The sequence below is a fragment of the Alternaria viburni genome (assembly GCF_023758015.1).
Source record: "Alternaria viburni strain BMP 2772 chromosome Unknown scaffold_46, whole genome shotgun sequence".
Classification (NCBI taxonomy): domain Eukaryota; kingdom Fungi; phylum Ascomycota; class Dothideomycetes; order Pleosporales; family Pleosporaceae; genus Alternaria; species Alternaria viburni.
This window is the reverse complement of record NW_026055815.1, coordinates 105,461-128,255: the sequence shown is the minus strand read 5'-3', so window position 1 is coordinate 128,255 and position 22,795 is coordinate 105,461. Positions and strand designations below refer to the sequence as shown.

The 22,795-nt window shown below is 49.7% G+C and overlaps 5 protein-coding genes across 5 annotated transcripts; 2 read left to right on the top strand and 3 right to left on the bottom strand.

Moving 5' to 3' along the window:
• Nucleotides 1-1,244: 1,244 nt before the first annotated feature.
• Nucleotides 1,245-4,021, bottom strand: J4E79_011694 (uncharacterized protein; the record flags this gene model as incomplete). Its single annotated transcript, XM_049360523.1, has 2 exons — nt 1,245-3,766; nt 3,814-4,021. 2 exons carry the CDS (start codon nt 4,019-4,021, stop codon nt 1,245-1,247), a joined length of 2,730 nt encoding a protein of 909 aa, XP_049205064.1.
• Nucleotides 4,022-4,653: 632 nt separating this feature from the next.
• On the top strand, nt 4,654-5,642 carry J4E79_011693 (uncharacterized protein; the record flags this gene model as incomplete). The annotated part of the gene is made up of 3 exons (XM_049360522.1): nt 4,654-5,142; nt 5,193-5,423; nt 5,484-5,642. The coding sequence occupies 3 exons, from the start codon at nt 4,654-4,656 to the stop codon at nt 5,640-5,642; spliced, it is 879 nt and encodes a 292-aa protein (XP_049205063.1).
• Nucleotides 5,643-16,889: 11,247 nt separating this feature from the next.
• On the bottom strand, nt 16,890-18,379 carry J4E79_011692 (uncharacterized protein; the record flags this gene model as incomplete). The annotated part of the gene is made up of 2 exons (XM_049360521.1): nt 16,890-17,762; nt 17,972-18,379. The coding sequence occupies 2 exons, from the start codon at nt 18,377-18,379 to the stop codon at nt 16,890-16,892; spliced, it is 1,281 nt and encodes a 426-aa protein (XP_049205062.1).
• A 435-nt stretch (nt 18,380-18,814) lies between these two features.
• Nucleotides 18,815-21,373, bottom strand: J4E79_011691 (uncharacterized protein; the record flags this gene model as incomplete). The annotated part of the gene is made up of 1 exon (XM_049360520.1): nt 18,815-21,373. One exon carries the CDS (start codon nt 21,371-21,373, stop codon nt 18,815-18,817), a length of 2,559 nt encoding a protein of 852 aa, XP_049205061.1.
• Nucleotides 21,374-22,166: 793 nt separating this feature from the next.
• On the top strand, nt 22,167-22,731 carry J4E79_011690 (uncharacterized protein; the record flags this gene model as incomplete). Its single annotated transcript, XM_049360519.1, has 3 exons — nt 22,167-22,246; nt 22,305-22,394; nt 22,446-22,731. 3 exons carry the CDS (start codon nt 22,167-22,169, stop codon nt 22,729-22,731), a joined length of 456 nt encoding a protein of 151 aa, XP_049205060.1.
• Nucleotides 22,732-22,795: the final 64 nt, after the last annotated feature.

Below are 22,795 nucleotides of genomic sequence, written 5' to 3'. Positions count from 1 at the left end.
GTTGTTCACTGCACGCGCAAGATCGGCGAACGTGACGTGGTGCCATCCTTCGTCCAGGCTGCTGCTTGAACGCGGGACTATAGCCCATGTTGAATCAGGAACAGCCTCAGCTGCAGAGTCGATGTAATCGGCAACGGTATTTTGCTGTCCTCCTGTATGCTGCTTTTGATGTGTTGTTGCCATGGCTAAGATTATATATCGATGCCCAATGTGGATGGTACGATGTGTTTAGCGTTGTTTCCAGGAAAGGACGCGGTCCGACAGGCAGCGACGAGTGAGAAAGCGTATCTCGATGGGTAATATATGTAAGTGTTGATTTGGATAACTTTGAGTGATAGTAAGATCGGCCTTGGGTTCAAGTGAGATTGATGTCTTCTTTTCTGAGGGACTACGAGCTAGATATACTTCGACGCGCGCTAGCAGGTAAGGTCGAAAGCTTATGCCAGCGAAGAGCGCGGCCGCGAAATGCGGTGATGTTTCACCGGAAGCATGTCCTGTCGCCATGCCGAACGTTGTCCGAACAATTGCGGTGGAGCATGAGGCATGAAAGTTGCGCAACGTACAGCAGGGGGGCGGTTCGTTAGAATGATACATGAAGAGTCTCTTCCGTTATATGGACGGAGGCCGATTCGATCTAGTCGCTGCAAGTGATTAATATCTTGTGTAAGATGCTACGCGTCATCGCGAAGGACTGAGATTAGTTGTAGAGCGCGAGGTTGTTGTGTATGGATGACGCAGTCATGGAGATCCTTGTGCCCATCACCTCGGCCGAGCGAGCGTTATGATTATTGAGCATTTCGTGAAGGTCGGATGCTGGCGGCTACCACTCAGGGCAAGGAATACACTCTCAGGACAAGTAACATACTTTGTACGAACGGTCGTGAGACATTTACTGTCTTCGTACATCGAGCTTTAGACTCGGCGTATTCAAGCATAAGCATCAAGAAGGAACGGCCCGATGAGCGCCACGAAGCTTGACTAAGCGCTATGATGGCGCAACCCCACCTGTGATAGATCCGAGCGACACGCGCGCGCTATCGGATGTGTCCCTACATCCTCGTCGACCCACCTATGTGATTCAGTAAGCTCAGCCAGGGTTCATCAGCTTGTGATGTTGACATTACATTGCATCACGCTTTGCACAAGAAACTGCCGAACCTGTCTTCCACAGAAAGGTCGTATTACGGATGGTATCAAGTAGTCGGGTATCAAATAGAGCATCGAACGCCGTCTTATGCATCACCTCATCCTGCAGCAGGTGCAACCCTGGGCGTTTCCTTTTCCTTCTCTCGCCTCTGCGAACCTTTCCTACGTCTTCGCTCCGGCTTGTACACATCGTTGAAGTTGATGTTGACAGCCAGCATCTTCAATTCGCCGTCAGGCGAATGTACCAAGTCTCCGAGCAGGATGCTGATTCTTGCTCGGAAGTCTTCCGTCAACTGACTCAAACGCTTTTGTAGTGCTGGCAGAACGTCGTCTTCGGCCGAACCAGTCATGCCGATCTTGAGGAGCGGGGGTGGGAAAGGCGATTCGTCCTGGCGAGAAGCCGCACGAGAGTGTGAGGGAGCGAAGGGATCTGAAGATGAGCGATCTTTTTCAGAAAGACCCCACCGACCTGCTGCTGTACGTGTCTCGATCTTGGCCGCGTGCTCTTGTCGGCGCGTGAACTCAGCGACTGAGAATGAGTACAAGCCATCGACCGCATCCTTGTATGCCAGCATCGTCTTCAACAACTCGTGGAGCTGCCCCGTGAAGTCGATGCTGGAGCTCCCGAGAAGACCTTTTCGTGTGATGTTGTTGAGGTATATCGCATGAGCTTCAATCATGTCGTCCAGCGTGCTCTCTGGCTTATTGAGCGCTCGTTGGAGATCGATCCATGATGACTCTATGACTTCGAACAGGATATAGTGCTGCAGCTGGTTGACAAAATGTACCATCTCAGCCATTGCGCAGCGTGCTTTCTTCCAATCCGCTCCGAGTTTGTCAGCTACGGTGCCGAGAACACCACGCGCACCAGTCATGCATCTGCGCCATGTTGAGCCAAGAGCGAACTCGACGCGCTTGACACGCCATAAGAAGTTGAACACTTTGAGGTATTGCTTGGAGCCGAATGGCGTGACAATGACATCGACAGGCGCATCAATCTTATATTCGAGCGTGAAGACATCCCATCCGATCTCGCCATGTGATAGCTCCAACATGCGTGAGTCGAGGCGGCGCAGTACATCTGAGGTGTCAAACTGGGCGTTGGAGTTGCGAACGGCATGTTCGAGTTGGGCAGTGAGGGTGTGGCGGTATTGCGTGTTGGCTGGTCGATCAAGGTTGGAGGAGAGTGATTCCATCAAGACGGCAATGAAGTCGCCAGCGCCGAGCAGCATATACTGCTTGAGAGCCTGGAGATGATCAAATAGCTTGAACTTGTTGCCCATCAGATCGATGAGACGAGCCATGGTGGTCTTATAGGCGTCGCCAATGGAACGCTCGAGATTCGCAGTGTCGCCGTACTGCAGCTCCTTGGAAGCTTCCTTGGAGTATGTGTCGACCCATGCTGCGTCCCCGCACCCATAGCGAATGAAGTTGAGGGTCTTGCCGATAAGGAAGACTTTCTTGGCGAAGTCGTCGGTAACGATGGTCGGTACCATTTTGTCATTCAGCCTGTATTTGTCTTCCCAGACACTTGTCGCGCCACCTTTGCCCTCGTTCCCATTCGCCTCAAGGATGTCATCCTCGCTTTGTTCCGAGACGAAGAATTCGCCAAAGGGATCTGCGAGCTCGCCGTCGTATACCCATTGCCGGAGCATGTCGTAGAAGGGTCGCGTGACATCGGAGAGAAGGCGCTCGGCAAAGTTCATGACGTACGGGTCGCCGTGGTTGAGGGAGAAGGAATGGATGAGGGCTATGAGCTCGCCGCCCTTCTTGCTTTTGGATTCCTCGACCATCAGGCTCATCAAGCGCAAGCCCATGGTCGGTTCTCTTATCCAGATGACGCATCGCTTGAGGGTGACTCCGGCCTTGCTGACACCTTGGGGTGTTGAAGCTTCGTTCAGCTGTGCTAGCGCTCTCTTGATTTGTCCTTCTAAGGTCGCGACCAGGCCCAGGTATGCTCTCAGCTCTTTGGCTAGAGCTGCGCGGAAGCTCTGCTCGATCAGACCGCCATCGCTCGCCTCGACAAATTCGGCCAAGCCTTTGTACAGTATGGCGGGTTCAGCGAGGGTGTGCAGGAGGCTGACGATGGGTACCGGGAGGGTAGTAGGGAGCTTGAGGGCGGTCGACGAGGGGAATGCGAGGTTCGTCGATGAATAGCCCTGGAGTGTGAAAGGTAGCTCTCGCAGCAAAGTCGGCTCAGAGGGCCCCGTCTCTGCCTTTTCCACATGTCCACCATTGGCCTGCTGCTGCTCCTTGGCGGTGTCAGGCCGTCTGCGCTTCTCTGGCTTCTCAGCTATCGAAGCTGGACGTGTAGATGTGGGTGCTTTGGGCGATCCGGCATTGACAGGCAGCTGGGCGAGGCCGGGCTTTGCAAAGGCGTCTTGGATGGCGTGGGATGAGGCTGCCACGCTCTGGCGCTTGGAAGGCGTCGTGGGTTCGCGCGAGAAGCTGCGGCTATCTTGGGCGGGTGGCGGCTCATGAGGTGCTTCGGCATTGTCGGAGAGGTTGTAGAGAAAGTAGAGCATGCGCCATTTCTGGTCGAGGACGCTCTGGGTTTCTAGGCGCGAGAGAAGGTTATGCAGACGCGCGCTCTTGCGCTGGTCATTGTTGGGGCCCGAGACTGTCTCATATTAGCGAAAGACACACGATTCACCTTGCTGCACGCACCTTTGCGGTCTATCAGGCTGGCGATGTGCTGGACGTCGGGAACGAGTGAAGCATCGCCCGCAGTCGTGAGCTCGTCGAGGGCAAACTCGTAGGCATCTTCAAAGCGCTGGTTGGCCTCGTCTTCGTTCTCATTGGGATCTTCGGGCACGATGCGGACCAGCAGCTCGTTCAACGCGTGTTCGACGCGCTCGCGGTGTAGTGTGGCCATGATGGCGCCCTGTTTAGTCGCGAGTCCATTGGTGTTGACCTCGGCGGGGTTGACGCCGCCCGTGCGCGTCGCCCAACCTCGAGCCAACGCGTCACTCTTCACTCGTCACTTCCAAAGCTGGCCACAATGCGTGTCTTATCCCACAAAAAGGTTGACTAGGAGTATGCATCGTCTTGGATTCTACCTACTCGCTAAAACTCCGCAGTGTGTATGCAGTTGCTTAATGCGACATGACTTCTAGCGAATTTCCGTGTCACCCGTCACCCGTCGTTTGCACGTTGAATGCATCAGCGTTTGCATTCAAGTAGAAGGATATTTGGTGTCATTATGGATCTTGCATTTCAATGTCTGGTGCGAAATGGCTACGAGCAGTTGTCTTCCAAGCTATCACCATCATCCCGCATACTAGAGCGCAACTCCTGTCATCAGCCCGGACCAGGACCAGGACCAGGCCCAAGTCTGAGTCAAAGACGATAATTTCCTGGTTGACCACAGACATTAGTATTCTGGTTTATCTGACCGCAGATCTCACTATACGCCTTTCAACCATTCCACTTCCGAGCACACGATAGAAATCCGCGACGTGAGTCCGCCTTAAGAAACGACGCTCGTCAGCCGCCGATATAGGCACCATGGAAAAGGGTACCGTTTATTCCTCAAGACAGCCCAAGCTCCTCACCTACGACGAGATCCAAGAGTGGTCTCGAGACAACGAGTTCATCCATACCGGCTATCGACCAGAAAAGCCAGACTACAAGGACATCTTCCTCAGCCTGACCTACCTCCACAACGAGACCTGCAACATATACACTCACTTGATCGGCGCAATACTGGTATGGCCTGTCGCATATATCTACATGCGGGTTCTGGCCGAGCCCCAGTACCACAACGTGCTGCCAGCAGACTGGATTATGTTCACCATCTTCTTCTTCTCTTGCGAGTTTTGTCTGCTTTCCAGTGCTGTCTACCACCTGATGCAACCCCACTCGCACAGAGTGGAACAGTTGTGGCATGTAATGGATCTGACTGGTATTGCCGTCATTATCGCTGGCACATTCGTTGCGGCTATCTACTACTTCTTCATCTGTCAGCCGGCTTTCCGGATCTTACACTGGGTCATTGTGAGTCACCCTGCATAGACCGGTCTGCAATATACTGATACGTTCCCCAGACCATAGTCTCCGGCTCGGCCTGCGTTGTTTTGATCTCGATACCGAAGTTCAGGACACTGCGCTGGCGCACTCTGAGAGTGATCGCCTTCTTCCTCTTTGGACTATCAGCCTTCGTTCCCTTACTGCATGGAGTCGGCCTACACGGTTCCAAGTACATGTTTGATTACATGGGAATGAAATGGTACTTGATAGAGCTTTCGTTGTATGCAACCGGCACTCTCATTTTCGCGGTAAGTGAGATCATTGACTCTTGTACTGGGAGAGACACGTGAACTGACCATCACATGCAGACTCGGCCTCCCGAAATGTTCGCTCCGGGCAAGTTCGACTTTTTCGGCTCCTCACATCAGATCTTTCATCTCCTCATCCTGGCCGCGATGTGGGTAAACTGTCTGGCGCTGACGCAAAGTTTCAAGTCGGTTCACACATTAGATTTGTGCCGGCGCTAGCCTGGTCTCGCAATGCGAAGACTCATTTGCAACAAGACTTGCTCGCTCTGTCTGCTGCGTTGTGCTGGGGGTCAGACAGCTTATGAAGTCTATCGACCTTGTCAGTCGATGATCTAGATGTCAGACTCTGCTTGATCGGTGATAAATCTTGCTTGGTCAGAATTTACTTATTATGGCAGTTCCTGCACTAGTATGCGTTCTGTCATCGACATTAGATGTGGCTTTTCGGAACTAGGGTTTTAGTCAAAGGGATGGTCTGATAATTGCTCATGACGTTCGTGTAGTACTTCTGTCCCATTGACGGGCGCGGTCTTTGATTCATGAAAGATTATCATCTGCGCCATTCAACAACCCGATAAAAAACAACCGTCTCTTATACAGCCTGCCAGCCCACTCGTGCTGTCTACTTTGAGACATGAGCTGGAACCACAACCTTTGTTGTTCAACATTCAGGAGGTAGTCCCACCTGGGATATCCATGGCGGTGTCGCGCCAACTATTTACCCGCGAGCTCTTGCGTTGACGATACTTCTCTTTTCGAGAGGACCTGATTGTATCTTGACTTCTAGACTCCGGTCTATCGAGGACATAATCTGAAACTAAGGGAAATAACATGGCAAGACTACCAATGAGCAAAAGAGTGAGACTTACGAAAGCCGGGGATGGATACAAAGCAAGAACTAGAAAAGGCAACAGAAGTAGAATTGTGCGTACATAGCGCTTTGGTTCCATTAGTTAGTAAATTGTATCCTGACAAGACTAAGTCATAAAAAATAGATTTAGCTTACTCTTCGTTTCGCCTGCACTTGATATGCATGCAATAACCTTGCGGCCCTCTGTTTATATTCAAAGTCTAATCTTTCCTCTTCGCTAGCATAGACAGGTGGTGTCTTCCGCTTTCCGCTTGATGACGCTACACCCGTAGCGTCAACTTCGACGGAGGTAATGCCTCTTTTCCCTGGTAAAGTTGGCACATCCGCAACCACCGATGACAGAGATAGGGGTGTTGATGACGACCCCAGTCTGAACTCGTCAACGGTATAGAGGTATTTCAAGGAGAAAGGCCATTCGAATGTGTGACGTTGATTTGATCGTTGTGAAACAGCTACCGGTGTTGATAACGGCTGTTGCGAAGACGGTCTCAACTCATCCACCGTGTATAGATATCTCAAGGAGAATGGCCATCGGAACTGAGAAGTCATGACAGAACCTCGCAACGACTGGGCTTTGTAATCACTGGTGATAGAAGACATCCGTGTATAGAGAGGGAATGTTAAGCTCTAATCCCTCCATTGGGAATAGAAAAGCCCGTGGAAAACGTCAGCTGGAAAACTACGTGTTGGGATGCGGGGTACCCGTAAGTGCATGACGGAATAATCGAGTTTAGCTTTGCGCCTCCATGCAGCCCACTGCATCGATAAGCGAAAGACTCAGATCTTAGCCAATTATCAAGGTAAGGTACACGCCGAGTTTGCCAGAAGCGTGGGTCGACATACGTCGTGTGCGTACTTATTGACGATGTTTCCGGTTTACCGGTGAGTTCCCCCAAAACTGGAGGTGTTTTACCGGATACCTACAACATATCGTTGCTTTCCCTTTGGTCTTTGAGACTCCTTCTTTGTTTGCTTAGTATAAGCTATTATTTTTGAGATGGTCTGGCAATCGACTCTCGCTCTTGTTTCTGGGAAGACCATTCTAGCGCTACGACTATGCGCGATCGTAGTCTCGACAATAGCGGAGTACTCTCCTTCTTTGCGACAGAGGAAGAACGTTGAAACGATCACACAATGTATCTCCGGAGCCATGGGCTTCGTCATCATGGTCTTTGGCTTCGTGAACATTTCCAAAAATCCTTACACGATGCGAACCTTTGACGACCGCTGCGCGACCGCAGATGCCGACATTGTTGGAGACGGTGTTCGAGTAGCAACTTGGACTCAAATCGTTATTCTGGGGCTTATTGCCTTCTTTGGGTTGTTGAACCCAGCTCACAGTGCGATACAAGAAGTCGGAGCAGGACTTCTTGTAACCCATGTTGCGCTCGCGATAGCTCTCTTAATACCCGGCCACGCTCATCAACTCTCCCCAGTCGATTCGATCCTCGGTTTGATGATTCTCGACGCGCAGAACAGTGCTCTTTCCATCCAATTAGTCACCAAACAAACACTCGCTTCAAGATGGCAAACATATACCGTAATAGTTGGACAGGCAGCCGGCATGGTCGCAATTGGAATGCTTATCAACAATTTCACGAAGAACGGCCTAGCGACCGACGAGTGCAGCTGCGTGTCGGCTTTTTGGTGGGGTTGGATAAGCAATTGCGACGATGGGCATCGGGACGACCACCAGGCTATCTGGACTTACTATGCGCTTAGAGCTATCACCGTCATCCACAGCTGTACGATCGCAAGCTTAAAGTCTTTCTCATTTGACAACGCAAAACGACAGGAAGAGATATATCCGTGTGCGGAGTGCGAAGCATGCACCAGGGGGTTTACCAACTGTTGCAAATGCGTTATTTGCGACGAATGCAATGGCTGCCGAAATTGCAATGCAAAATGGTGCACTCCTTGTGGAAAGAACGATTGCTCGTCCTGTAACGCGCAGATACTGTCAGGACTACCTGAGGGATGGGGAGATCTGATCCCAATTGACCCAAAGCGGTGTTTGCCATGTGGTACCAATAATTGCGAGTCATGCAAGGATTGGCGACTGCACAGTCGATGCGAGCTTTGCCCCGGCATTCAAGATTTTCGAGAGGGCTTCGGTTGGTACAGAGGGTTGAAATATTCCCAGATAGCTGCTACCACAAGCCTCTCGTACATCGAGGCCGGCTTGTATTCGCTGTTCTCGTTATCTGCCGCGGAAAGCTTGATGTCGGCATATGCCATCCGCCCAAGTTCATTCTTCAAGGCAGTTGGCCAGATGACCAACATCGTGATTGCTGTTGCCACTGCTCTACGGGCTCTTTGGGTTTTCGGGTCGCTTTTCTGGAAGGCCGACACCACGGAGACTGGGGCCAGACGGGCGAGACGGGATCTTGTGCAGCAGGTTAGTCAGGAGGATGACGCGTAACAAGCTTGAGGGGAGCTTCCTGGTAACAATTGAGGGGAGCTTCTTGGTACAAGGGGAGGTGGGCACGCAAAGAGAAAGGCTATGGTAGGGTGTTGTTGATAGGTTTGATGAGATCGGCACATCGGCGGACCGAAGCAAAAAGAAGATTTTTCCAAAAACATACAACAGTATAGTACAACAACCTTTAGCTATTTTTTAATTATTTAATAAAGTATACTTACTAGTATTATAACTACTATATTAGCTTTTAGTATAAGATTTATTAGTTTAGTTAATAAGTTAATATCTTTCTTTTCTACTAATCTTAAAACTAGCTAACTTACTAGTAGTAATAATAAGATAATAATTACTTCTTTATTAATAGTACTCTAGCTTTAAGCTAGCTTTAGTATTTTAGTATTTAAGTCTTAACTACTTTACTAGTTATAAATATATATAGTTAAAGAATTATTATAATTACTATTTTAACTTCTAATTAATATAAATATAGAATAAACTTATAGTTTTAACTTTATAAAACTAACTTAACTAGCTAAAAGCTAATATACTAATAACTAGAATTATAATCTTAAGCTTTTATTATCTTATTATCTAAACTTCTTACTACTTTAGTAATTACTTTAAGTATAAAAAAAACTTATTAACTTTTAAACTTTTAGTTTTAAGTTAGTTTACTTATTACTAGATTTATTATATTTTAATTATTAAGTCTTACTACTTTATTTTTTACTAAGTTTACTTATTCTTTAATATTAATACTTTTAAATTATAACTTTTTTTACTTTAGCTTTTACTTAATTTACTACTTACTTAATATAAAACTTTTTAATTTTTTACTTTTACTACTTTAGCTTTTAGATAATTTACTAATTACTTAATATTAAAGCTTTAAATTATTAACTTATACTACTTTAGCTTTTAGCTAGTTTAATTATTACTAAATATTAAAGCTTTTAGTTTTTTAGTTTTAGTACTTTTACTCTTAGCTAGTTTACTTATTACTAAATATTAATAGTTTTAGTTTTCTACTTTTATAACTTTAGCTTTTAGATAATTAACTAATTACTTAATAGTAAAAGTTTAAATTATTAACTTTTACTACTCTAGCTTTTAGATAGTTTACTAATTACTTTATATTAAAGTTTTAAATTATTAACTTTTACTACTTTAGCTTTAAGCTAGTTTACTTATTATATAATTTTAAAGTTTTTAATTATTAACTTTTACTACTTTAATACTTAGATAATTTACTTATTACTTAATATTAAAGTTTTTAGTTATTAACTTTTACTACTTTAGCTTTTAGCTAGTTTACTTATTACTTAATTTTAGAGTTTTTAATTACTAATATTTTTTACTTTAGCTTTTAGCTACTTAAGTAATTACTTAGTTTTAAAGTTTATAATTATTAATATTTACTACTTTATTTTTTAAATAGTATACTTATTACTTACTATTAAAGTTTTTATTTTTTTACTTTTACTACTTTAGCTTTTAGCTAGTTTACTAAAGACTTAATTTTAAAATTTTTAATTATTAACTTCTACTACTTTATTTTTTAGCTAGTTTACTTATTACTTTATATTAAACTTTTTAATTCTTAACTTTTACTACTTTAGCTTTTAGTTATTTTACTAGATATTTAATATTTAAAATATCTATAGTCTATTTTTACTATTTTAGCTTTTAGCTACTTTATATTTATTTATAACTAAAACTTTTATATTTTAAATAATATATAAATTAGCTAATAGCTAGTCTACTTATAAGAAAAGTAAAAAGTTTTTTCTTTTTAGCTTTTAGTAGTTTATTATTAAGCTAGTCTACTTATTACTTATACTTAAAGTTTTAATTTTATAAGTAGTTTTATTTTAGCTTTTAATTAAAATTATAATTACTTAAAGTTATACTTTTTACTTTTAAGCTTTTACTATCTTAGTTATTAGCTACTTTACTAATTCTAAAAATAATAATATTTTATTTATAAACTTTTACTATACTAGCTTTTTACTATTTTAGAAATAGCTTTAATATAAAACTTTTATTTTCTTACTTTTTCTAGTTTAGCTTTTTTTTTTTTTTTTAAATTACTTATATAAAGAGTTTTATGTTTATAATAATTACTATCTTAGCTTTTAGTATATTTAGAAAAACTATTATTTTTAGATTTTAACTTTTATATAATTACTATTTTAGCTTTTAGCTAATAAGAATATTTTAGCTTTTATAAAACTATAATCTTTTACTTTTACTATACTATAAAACCTATACTTTACTAATTATCTTTAAAAGCTTTTTCTTAAAATAGATATTAAGTATTTTAAAGTTTTGCTAATATGTAGATATTTACATTCTGCTACTTCTAATACCTAGGAATGTCTAGAGTTGCAAACAGGTGTATTAGGAATTTGAAGAATGCGATGCTTGGAGTTTGCGCGAATTGCCAGGTTGGCAATTTGCCGTTCTGGCAATTCGGCAACCACCAAACTAATCCATTCGCCAGTCACGTGGTCAACCACCGCTTAGCGAATCAGCATGTCCTGAAACACGAGCGTACCTAGGTATTGCTGCACTTACAAGGCATAGCGGTTTCATTGCTTACGTACCTAGGTATTCATGTCGTCGCTGTCTGTAGCGAACGAGCGCAAACGATTCCAACGTCCACACCCACCACCAACAGTTTCGCATCCTGAATTATGCCTAAAACGGCAAACGAAGTCTTCGAAACAGTTGTTAATCTAACACGTTGTCTCATCGCTGTAGGTCCATCAATATAGCAGTCTTTTCCCTCATCTCTCCATGATTTGCTCTGCATTGATTCTCACACTATGCACCAAGCTCTAGCCTCGCTCTCATCGAATTCGAAGCCATCAGATGCATCACCACCTCAGGCGACCAGCAGCGTCAAACAACAGTGGGTCCAGACTCATCGGCATGCATACGCCAGACGGACAGCGTCTGTCAGTTCGACATTTAGTCTTGGGCGGCTGACATGACTTCATCCCGACCCGATGACGCTAGCATCCAACACAGCATCTACATGGCGTTCGTCGCTGCTACCTAACTACTAATCCACCGGTACAATGCTTGGAAGATAATAGCCAGGCTAGCCCCATCATCAAGACCTACGCATTCTCCAGCCTGCTAGCCACAGCAGCTCAAGTATCCAATACATTTACTGATTCAACATATTATCTGACGACTCGCTGTAGCTCTACGGGAGAGCGACGTAAAGGGAAAGCAAGGAGACGATTGAATATCGAAGCGTCACAACTGACCGGGTAATGAAGGAGGCAAATAGTGTTCTCGTTGTCTTCATAGTGTCTATTGCTGAGTCAAGACGTATATTTCTGGTCAGCTTTGGCAAAATTTGTACCTTCCGCCCGTGGATGTCTAGAGGGGCAGTGGCGTCCGTTGGGGACCAGACCGTGTGCGACATTGCTGCTTTGAGTCTTCTCACTATTATGTTGTGTAGTTGTCAATGGAGACATTCTAGTAAGGCGCCGGTACTGCAAGTTTGAATGACGTCGTTTAAGCTGGGACCACGTATATTCGTGTATATGGGTGATTTGAAAGCCGACTTGCGAGCGTGGCTGAGGCCAAGAGTCTGGAGCACTTTCACTCTTTTACAGTAGGCGCACCCGCCTTCACGCTAGTGTAAGCTTTTCTTTCGTACAAACATTGACACTCTTACCCTCGTGCTCCACTCCAACAATTATTATTCTTTGCGCTTACACCAACCTAGCCCTTGCACTCGCGACAATCGCAATACCGACAATATCGGGCGAGTCCAAGGCAATGTCGACCACCCTTCATTTGTGGACTCTCGATCCTGTCATCCGCGAGCTTCAGTCATGTCCAGCTGCTCGTGCAGCAGAGTTCGCAGATCTCATAATCCCTGGCCATATCAGTCTCCTCAGTGTTGAGAATGGCAAAGCTGTCCAGAGTTCTGCTACTGTTTATGGTGCCTCCAAAGTCACTGACATTCCGGAATTGACACTGTACGAAACAGGCGCTGGTTGGCCACACCCGCGCTCACTGAGAAAGATCCTGGAGAAGCACCAGTCTTGGGTCGACGAAGCGCAATTATATCCGCCTAGACCCGCTCCTCTTTCTCTCCGTTTCTTAGAAGGTGACGCGAGTCGGGAGAGTATAGCTCGAACGCTTGTGGAATACCTAGACGATCAACACTATGCCGCATACGCGACGACGCTCACATTCCGATCGTCTGTAATAGACCGTTGTCTCAGACTTTTCCAGGGCGAGAATGAGACTTCGAGTACGCTCACCCGGCCATCCACCGACACCACCTCGATCATGTCCTGTGGTGCGCTTCTTCCCTTGGAGGCGTCAGCCCTGATGAGCACCAGTACCATACATGTCATTACCGGTGTGCGCGTGTACATCGTGTATCCGCCTACGCCACATAATCTGACGACCCTGCACGAGTATCTCAAAGATCTTGCCGGAAATGTCCCGCCATACTGCACAAATGTATGCCATGAGTTGGAAAACGGTATTGCCTTCGTTCAGCGTGTCGGCCAGGCTGTGAATATACCACCATGTTGTCCAACGGTGGTGTTCGCAACCAAGACCAGTGCCGCTGTTACCGTCCGTTCTCGGTGCGCGGAAGACTTGCCATTGCGACTAGAGCATCTCGATATCCTGATGGCTCAGATTGTATCAATACAGCTCATATGTCGGCAAACACCAGAGGAATCATTGGAATACCACACCACACAGCTGTACAAGGACATGACGACCGTTCTTAGAGCGCTGGAGCCGAGTGCTGCCAACCGGGCGTTGCTCTTAGCCTTGGGCGCTGTGTGGGAACGGGAATACTCTCGTTTCCGTGGTCTTGTGGAATTACATGTTGAAAAGGCGCTGAGAGAGCATATTCGCCGGAATATCCCAAGAGTATGGAGCCTAGCGGTTCAGAACCAAGGCCTCAGGCATTGTCCTGTATGCAACGTGAGCATTGAAGGTCATGGTGTGGTATTCCTCACCCACTTCCACACAGAGCACTGGGACGTGGGCGGATCCACTCACCCAGACAAGGACGAGTTGATGTCTATAGCAGATGAGGGTCCACCACAGCTCACAGGAGATGGCGACATGTTAGATAACGGCGACCACGCTGGCTCTCGTCTAACCGCCGGGTGAGGTGAGCCGATCGCCATCCTCCAGTTCCGACATCAATGAAATCTGTATTCTCAATGGACTATATTATCAGTCGAGAGCATGATGCCGCTGTTTCGGGAAATGAACTGGATCGCGGCCCGGGTCGCTCCGGACACATCGGAGGCAGCGATGCAGATAGCTGCACGGGTAGCGTCAATAAAGTTGCGCAAAATTGCTCGTCCGTCGGGGCGATCTCAGAGTATGGGACTACACGATATGTGACGAGGTCGAGTTCTCGAGGTGAAATGCTGGTGGAAAGGCGGATGGGAAGCGGAAGACTTCCGCATTAGCCCGGACTTGGTTAGCGCTGGCGAATGACGTATACAAGCACCCTAGATCCACTGAAGTTGTCTGGTACCTAAATTGAGCGCATTTACTAAAGTCTTTTTCCCCTCCTCGTTTGACAATTGTACAGACTTTAGTGTAATAAAAAGATTGATAATTAGGTTTGTAAATGGGTGTTATGTACGAAACAAAAGGCTTTTCACAGTACACTCAACCGCCACATATTCACAAGACTGACCCGATCCAACCCCAGCCCGGTTTTATATCCAAGCCGTAACATCCCATATAGAGACATCAATGTTCAGCACAGGTACAGCTCCCATCCACCTTCCCCGGTAATAACTTCCACTTTTCTCATCAAAGCCGGACGGCCAGTGGAGATGTCATGTTCGAAAGCACGAGCGCTGCTCGCAAGTCCTTAGCGATACATTCCGTGCGAGCACCCCCGCGGCCCAGAGAAAGCGACCGGCGTTTCGTACAAGTATGGCGAAGAAAGAGTCGGAAGACGCGATGATCGCCGCTTCGGTGAGGGTGATGATGTTGAAGCTGCTGACAAGGTGCTGGAAGATGATGATGACGAAGATGCCGAGCGCGTTGAGTCCAACGAAGAGCGTGGAGAGACGTCTGTCGATTGGAAAGGTGTTGTGTTGGACATATCAGACAGTTCAAGACCATCTTCTGGAAGCTGTCGACGCCGACTGAATCGTGATTCGTCTTTGCGGAAGATTTGGGGTAGTTGTAAAAGCTCTGAGAATTGGAACATGATTGCTGATGCATTCCTATGTTTGCGGACGACAAGCCGCCTTTTCAAGAGCAGAATTCACGTCGTAGGACAGTGATATCAAGGAAAATACTTCATATCACAGGTTAACGCTAGAGAAAAGACAGTCAACGAAAGCGGTAACATCTCCAGCTCTAGTCATTGGAATTCTCTCCAGACTTCTCCAGATTTCTGTTCTTGCAAGTTTTTGTACGCGCAACGACGGTATTTTGCGCTGGATATCCCGCTTCCGTTGGACGTGTGACGTTGTGTCATGTAGCAAGCCGGCGGCAGCTACGTAGGCTATTCGGCTCATGTTGCACGACAGAGGGCTTTCCTGGGGAAATAGCATCTTGCGCCAAACATATTGCCTTTTGCGACTTTTCACTAGACGGGCTGGACCTACTACAATTACGCCACCAAGAGGCCTTGGTAAGATCGGGACAGCTCTGATTTGGAGAAGCTTCCAAGTGGCAGGAGATGCCTGCGACGCGTCGAGCAACATGAAGCGACGAAGATCGCGGAAGTTTGTTGACTTTTATGTCCCGCTTATGACATCGGCGTACCGCATCTCATTGTAGGCATGACACCGCCTTCCACGTGGCATACTTAGGTAAGTCACGGGTAGAGACCGCGGCAGCTTGCCATTATTCCCAGCGGGCCGATCAAGATTGCTCAACTCGACCGGAAGAGTGCACATGAAGCGGAGTATCTACCCCAAAAAAGGACTGGCATACGCAGCTCTCAATAGCAACTGAACTCCATCATCGAACAATCTCGATGATGGCCGCAATTTTGGTCGATCGATCAGCCATATCTACGATCGATGCTGTGTCAGTACCCTCGGTAGACTACGATGAGCCTTCCACTGGGCGATGAAGCAACGTACGCTATGATAAGTCGCTATGCCATCAACGGTCAAGACAACAGTAGCAACTCTTAGTAGCGCTCGAGTCGTACAAACCGTGTGTGCGGGTCACGCTGCTATGAATTCTCTGGCGAAGATGATTGGCACATCAGTGTTCCCACAAAGTATCGAAAGAAACGCCACTGTTGCTAGCCTTAGCATCGCATACCTCTCAAACAGGAAAAACCGTCATATCTTGTGGGATCAGGGGAGAAATGACGTGTTGCAGATGAACAGGTCCTAGCTGTGGAATTCTTTGCAGCAGCATGCCACCGTATCATGAAAGCGTCCAGTCAACGGCATGCTCTCCTTCGAAGCTACATCATAGTGCAACCCGTACACCACACCCGCGGCAGCCGCTATGGCTCTCGAGTCCCCGCCTTCCCCGCTGAACGCTCCCGTTACTAGACCAGGTCGTCGGGAGGTGACTCGCTCAAACTGTCGCACGCAAGGGATACACACACCAGTATTTTGAGAAAGCGTTGCGCAAAAGGACTACTTCGCCACCAAGGAGTCTGTATCAGTTATGCGAAGGCATGGACCATCTCGGGCGGCTACTGGATCGAAGACCCCTCCGCATACAAAACGATACGCGGTGTCACCTTCGCACTGCCGACGTGACACCGTAAACAACTTAGCCTGTCCATGGTATGAGCGTAGAGACCCAGGACACATGCCCCTAAGTAAGCGTACCCAGAGTCCACTCACCTTCACCTACAGGGACATAAAATGACGTAGAACACACTGAACCCCTTCACTACTAGCAGCCTATCGGTCACATGTGCAACCATTGATTGGACGAAAAAGTGAAAAGAATAATATGCTAGTAATACTCTCCATCTCCTCGTTGGAAGATACGGGAGAAATCGAGAAATGAAACGCAGAAAGCAATCGCTGATATGTATGAGGGATCTACGATCCGTAGATACCTCCAGACTGTACTTTTCCCCATCGCATTCACTGCGTTACCTTCCTACTTCCTGGAAATCTGCATCGGCTTCGGATTTCGTCGATTTTGCGGCAGCGAACGGATGGCGTCCTCAAACGTGGGTTTCGTTCTGCTCTTTGACGTGAATGGGTTTCTTGTCCTCGTCCACTTCCATGTTCTCAGGAGTGGATGCGCTAGAGAGCTCCTGGCTCTCAGACTTGATACTGTCTTGCCCGTCCATCTCTATCTTGACAAGCGCCCGCAAGCTGACCATAGACTCAATGATCTGCAATGCGGTCCTATGATTGATCTGGCCCTTAACGTGCTGCCATAGTTCTGGATCAAGATACCCAGCAAGGGCGTCGATAACGAGGCCCTTCAGGTCCTTGGGCGCGTTTTCGTCCTTCATGGCGTGTTGGAAGACGACCTCGATGATATCGTCAGCGGCGGGATTTGTACCGTAGCCTAGCAGGGTTTGGAAAGAGGTACCGTCGGCATCGGCGCGCTCGATGCTGGCGTTAGTGGCGTTGAATAGCGCTGTGTGGCATTCAGTGGCGAGCACCCCAACGCCAATCTGTTGAGCGAGCTTCATGACAGCGTAGGTTTGTTCGGTCTCCATCAACGGAAATTTTCGCTGGTACATCCACTCCATGAGCGCTCGAACCGTTGACTCTTCAACATCGGGGAGTATGATGCGGTGCTGAGCGGCAGCTTTCAAAGCATCTTTCTCAGCATTGCGAATCTCGGTCTTCTTGATGGCGTGAAGTCGGGCGAAGAGCAGCGAGGCTACAGCGTGTACGGCCTGAGGCTTGAGATTCTCCAATCGGCTCGCTAGTGGTAAGTCCACTGCTGACTTCGGTACCACCTTCTTGACGTTCTTGGCGTGGGTTTCTCCAGCTACTGCGTCCATGATTACACTTTTGACGCCTTTGGAATATCCGAACAGAGGATAGTTGTCATATGCCTTCATGATCAGAGGCTTGGCCTATAGAATGTTAGAGGGAGACTATCAAAAGCGGAAGTTATGAAAGGAAGAGAACTGAACAGGCCTATAGCCCACGTGCGAACGACCATCACCAAATGAGGACATGTATCGTCAACATAGGCTTATGGAGCTCAGCTCTTCCTGTGAACGGAGCGGAGGGGCCGCTGATGCTCGGGTGTCTACATCCTGGGTATACTGACAAGACGTACCTGCTTATCCATGAGATTGGTTTCGAACTCCTTCGGAGTGACCTCGGGGAATACGTATTGGGCCAGCTCATCGCGGACCTTATCGGCTTTCTCGTAGTGGATCATGGTGGACTTCGCTTTTTCGAAAAGATTGCTGAGCTGCTTGCTGTGGCAGCAAATCATCTCTTTGTGGAAGATAATCTTGGTCGCGAGGTCCGGACCGCATTCGATGTTGATAGGCGTTCGCATGAGCATTTGGGGCGGGGTGATATCGACGAGATCTGGAACGTGCGGAATTTCGATAAAGTCATCACTGTTATCCATCCTGGGTGGATGCATGGAGACAGTTGATCGTTCGATACTGGTGGCGGGATCAATCGAGGCGCGCGACGGCGTCGCCGGAGGTGTGGTAGTCTTGGAGGTATCCATCGTGAAGTGACAGATACTTGCGGCTGGTGGTCGTCTGCGTGCGAGAAGAGGAGAGTTGAGAAGGTAGGAGAGATGGAGGGAGAAGAGAGACCTGGTAGTGTTTTATATGCTGGGCCCAGGTATTCATGGTGACCGTCTCTCACCTCAAAGTAAAAGAGCTTAAGCTAGAGGTCCACCCGAAGCGGGCCTTAGATAGCAGCTACTTCGATATCACCAGGGATGGCAATCTACCCACAAGACAGTAGTGTAGAAGTGGGCGGTCACACTGACTGCTGCGTGGACGATGAAGACGGTCAAGATGGGTAATGTTCAATTCTAAGAGTGGTAGCCTGCCGCAGCAGTGTCGTGACATGGTATCGATGTAGACTCCAAATCACCGCCAACTCCATCCCATGCTGTGATCAATCATGCATAGCCAGCCGTTCGAGGATTATACTATATCTTCCTTCGTTTGCTCGCGGTGGGCAGGTCCTCTTCTTCGATCGATGGTGTACCCTCATTTCCCGCGCGTCCGCTATCCCTCTCCACATCTCTCCAAGTACTGACTAGGCCTTGCACCGTTTGGAACATGTCTCTCGCATCGTTCACCACGCCGTCTTCTCCTGGGTTGAACATAACGGCGTTGACAAACATGCGCATGAGCTCCTTCTCCAGTTGCGCAGCGTTGACTATGGCCTTTGGCGGGACATTGTCAGCCGTCACAGGCAACTCTACGACGCCGCCCATGACACCGCCGGGGCTCCCTGTAGGATTATCCGACGCGGCTGCGGCTGCGGCAACTTGCTTTGAGCCTGTTGCTATAGCCTTCTTGATGGAAGAAAGATCTGTAGGGCGCTTGATGATGTCGTAGTATCCTTCGGCGTCCTTCGCGCGCACGGCGGTATTGAATGTTGAAGCATGTTTGTGGGAGTTGATATCGTACATCATGGGTGCCGTCATGCGGGCGAAGTTACGTGGCGCGACCAGGGTCTTGGGTGGGCCTGGAGTGCTGAATGACGCATCGTCATTCTCTTCGAGAGAGGCCTCACGGGCATTACGTTTTCGACGTGATGAGAGTGATGAGGCCGGCGCTGCTCCACGGCGTCGTGTGGACATGTGTGACGGTGTTCCAACAGAACCTTCCTCTTCAGTGGGGTCCACCGAGTTTCCGCGCTCTGACTTGATGCGACGACCAGCTTGCGACTCGTTGTCACCTGCTACTGTGTCGGTATGTGAGAGGATGGACCGGCTTCGACTTCGATCCCGCACAGAGCCACCTGCTCGGGAGGAGGCTATGCTGCCGGGTCTTGTTCGTTTCGCAGGAGCTTTTCTCCGTGAACGTCCGGACCGAGTCTCGGGCTCGAGTAAAGAATCGTCTTCTTGGTCGTGGTGCTGAGAGTTTTGTGGTGTCTCGACGTCTATCGTGGACTCTTGCTCTGCCTCTTTGCCTTTGCCCTTTGTCCGTGACTTGCGCTGCGTCTTCGCCTTTGGTGGTGTGTGTTTTGGCCGGATCAGCGGCGGTACGTCGTCGAGAGGAAGCACTTCGGGGCGCGGGCTCGCAGAACTTCCAGGTGTGCCGGTAAAGCTTGATCGTTTCCAAAGACTCTTGGCTGAGACCGGAGTCGCTAGAGCGCTGTGCGGAGAGCGCGGGTTCATCGGCGTCGAGAAAGACTGTCTCGCCTGGATGACGAGGGGATGCATCTGAGGCGCGCCTGATCTGCCGGTGCCGGTGCCGGGAGTCTGTATGTTTGCTCTGGGCTGCTGCCGATTGCTCGCAGGCGTGGAGACCTGAGGGTGGTGCGGCGGCACGGCGGACTGATGGTGGACGCGCGAGGGGTCTTGGGGCGCGACTTGGAACGGTGGAAGCATGAAGCCTGCCTGGGGCGGTGGCTGGGCCATTTGCGGTTGCAGCGGGTGGTAGGGCTGGTGACCAGGAGGGGGATAATGCGCCCTCTGTTGCTGTCCATGGTGAACTCCGGGTGAATGAGGCCCTGACGCTTGTTGCATGGGAAACTGCTGGTGTGGAGGGTATGGCGGTTGGGAGCCCGGTGGGCCGTACTGAGGCGCGCCATTCATCGCGTAGTTCTGGCCTGGCTGGGGCTGGAACTGAGGCGCGGGAGACCCCAGCGCTGGTGACGGCGGTTGCGGAGGATGGCCGGCATTTTGGTGCGAGCCTGGCTGGGGCTGTATGTTCTGGGGGTAGCTGTAGTTGGCGTGGGGTTGCGGCGGTTGCTGGAATCGCGACGGTGCAAGTGGCTGACTTGGGTTTGGCTGCGGTGTCGAAGGCGTCCGTCGCCCATCTGAGGGAGGATGCGGCTTCTTGCGCTGGGTTGGCGAAGGGTGCCCGTTCAGGTGTGGTGGCGCGGATGCCGGCTGTTGTTGAGATGGATCTGGGGAAGGCGCGATGACGGGCGCTCCACGCGCGCCGTTCTGGACAGGCGTGGGGTTCGCATTCGGCTGCAGCGTCTTCGGGGCGAGATGCGGCGACTTCCTGGGCAGCGTAGGGCTTCGCGATGAAGGTGTCCGGCCGCTTGCTTTCTCGCGCAACTGGTCATCCCACTCTCCGCGCTCGATGCCCTGGAGGTCGCGCTGCAGCCGCTCGTATCGCTCCTCCTCTATCCGGATCTGCTCCGTGATCTCATATCGATAAGACGCGTAGAGTTTCGTCACAAGCTTCGGGATCAGGTGCTGGTGCTGCAGCGACTCCTGCACCGTCGGCAGACTTGGGCTATGCCTCTTTCTCTTGGCCGGGTTCGTGACTTCCCCGTTCGGGCCATCGCTGTCGCCGCCCTGCTCGTGCTCGAGCTCTCGCTTCAGACGCTCCAGGTAGAAGTTGCGCAGCGCATCGGGGCTGAGGCGGCCGGGCTGGAAGTACTTGTGGGCTTGCACGTCGGGGTGCTTCTTCAGCAGGTCGGAGATGCGCCCGAAGACAGACGGGGCGACACCGTAGGCATGCAGGCACTGGAACAGCAGCAGCGACTCGAGGTTGGTGTAGGCGGAGCCGCTAGTATTCATCCCCCAGGCGTGTGCAGCGCGAGGGCGATGGGCCTGGGGCGGAAGGGGAGCCACGGCTGCGGGCGCGGGCGCGGTGGGCGGAGAGGCTGCTACGGCGGGCAGACGGGCATCGCATGCGAGAGTCGTGATGGGCGCGGCGGGCGGGGAAATTGAGCGAGATGGACGGGGGCTTGGTGGTGTCGAGGGAGATTGTCGCAATGTCGCAAATTGTCGTCGGGGTTTCGCAGCCCAGCCGCCTGAAGCCCCCATCGGGCGCCCCCGGCCACAGCCAATCAGGCGCGTCCGGCCTCACGTCGCCTCACGCGGGCGCGGGGCCAGAACCAGACCTGACAGCGGGCCCTGATGTACTGCGATACTTTGGGATAGCATAGCTTTATAGCCCTATATGCCTCTACATCCTGCTGCACCCGCACCTACAGCTTCCTGTCGTTGTCGTTGTGCCCGTATCGTCGGCCATTCTTCGTCGGGCACTCGGGAGCGGCGCTCAAACTATCATTGATCCCTCGCTCCTCCAAGCTCCACCTCCGATCTACGCCCAAATTAGCTTGGGGCATAGGCGTCCCCTTTTCCTAACATTGCAATCGTCCTTCCCTCTCTATTCCAGGGTCGCCATATTATGCTCCCTCCCCTCCACCCCAGGTCTGGCTGAGTTGCATGAAACATCTTTGATCCGCTGAGCCACTTGCCCATATTTGTCTACTCTTGTACAGCCCATAAATATATCCACCGTCCCCGAGCCTCCCCACGCCGCCTGCTTCTTGCATAACCCGCTCCTGCTCCCCATCCCATCACCATGACTTCCTCGTACCCTGCACACTCGGCCACCATGGACGACCCGGACCAAGGCTGGAAGCCAAACAACCGCCCTCAATCGTGAGCTCTCCCGGCGCTAGCATAGCTCCCGCCTTTCTGAGACTGACCACGCCTGCAGCACCCTAGCCCGCAACTTCATGTCGGAGCTCGACAGCCTGTTCAACTTGGACGAAGGCCTCGCGACCCTGGACAAGACGGTCCTGGAGAAGTACGGCCCGCCCTCTTCACCGCTACTTGTAGCCCGCTGACAGGCGCGCAGGAAGCAGGCAGTCACGACCCAGACCAAGGAGCTCGAGGCCCTCGAGGCCAGGCTCAAGGCCGCCGAAGAGCGCCTCAACCAGGCAAAGAGCAACTCACCCCCAGCCAAGAACGACACCCAGCGCGAACAAGACGCCGCTCGGTCACAAGGGGCCGCCAGCCCCCTTGCCTCAAAGTCCCAAAACATGCCAGGTGCGCTACCAGAGACACCGACTCCTACTTCGACTACCAGTGCTGACTATGTCCTGGTAGAGAGGCCACTGTCCGCCAAGCCTGAGACCTCATAGTTCTACCTCTTCATACGATACCACGATACCCCGGCATTGCGCCCACATCCATGTACACTGCTTG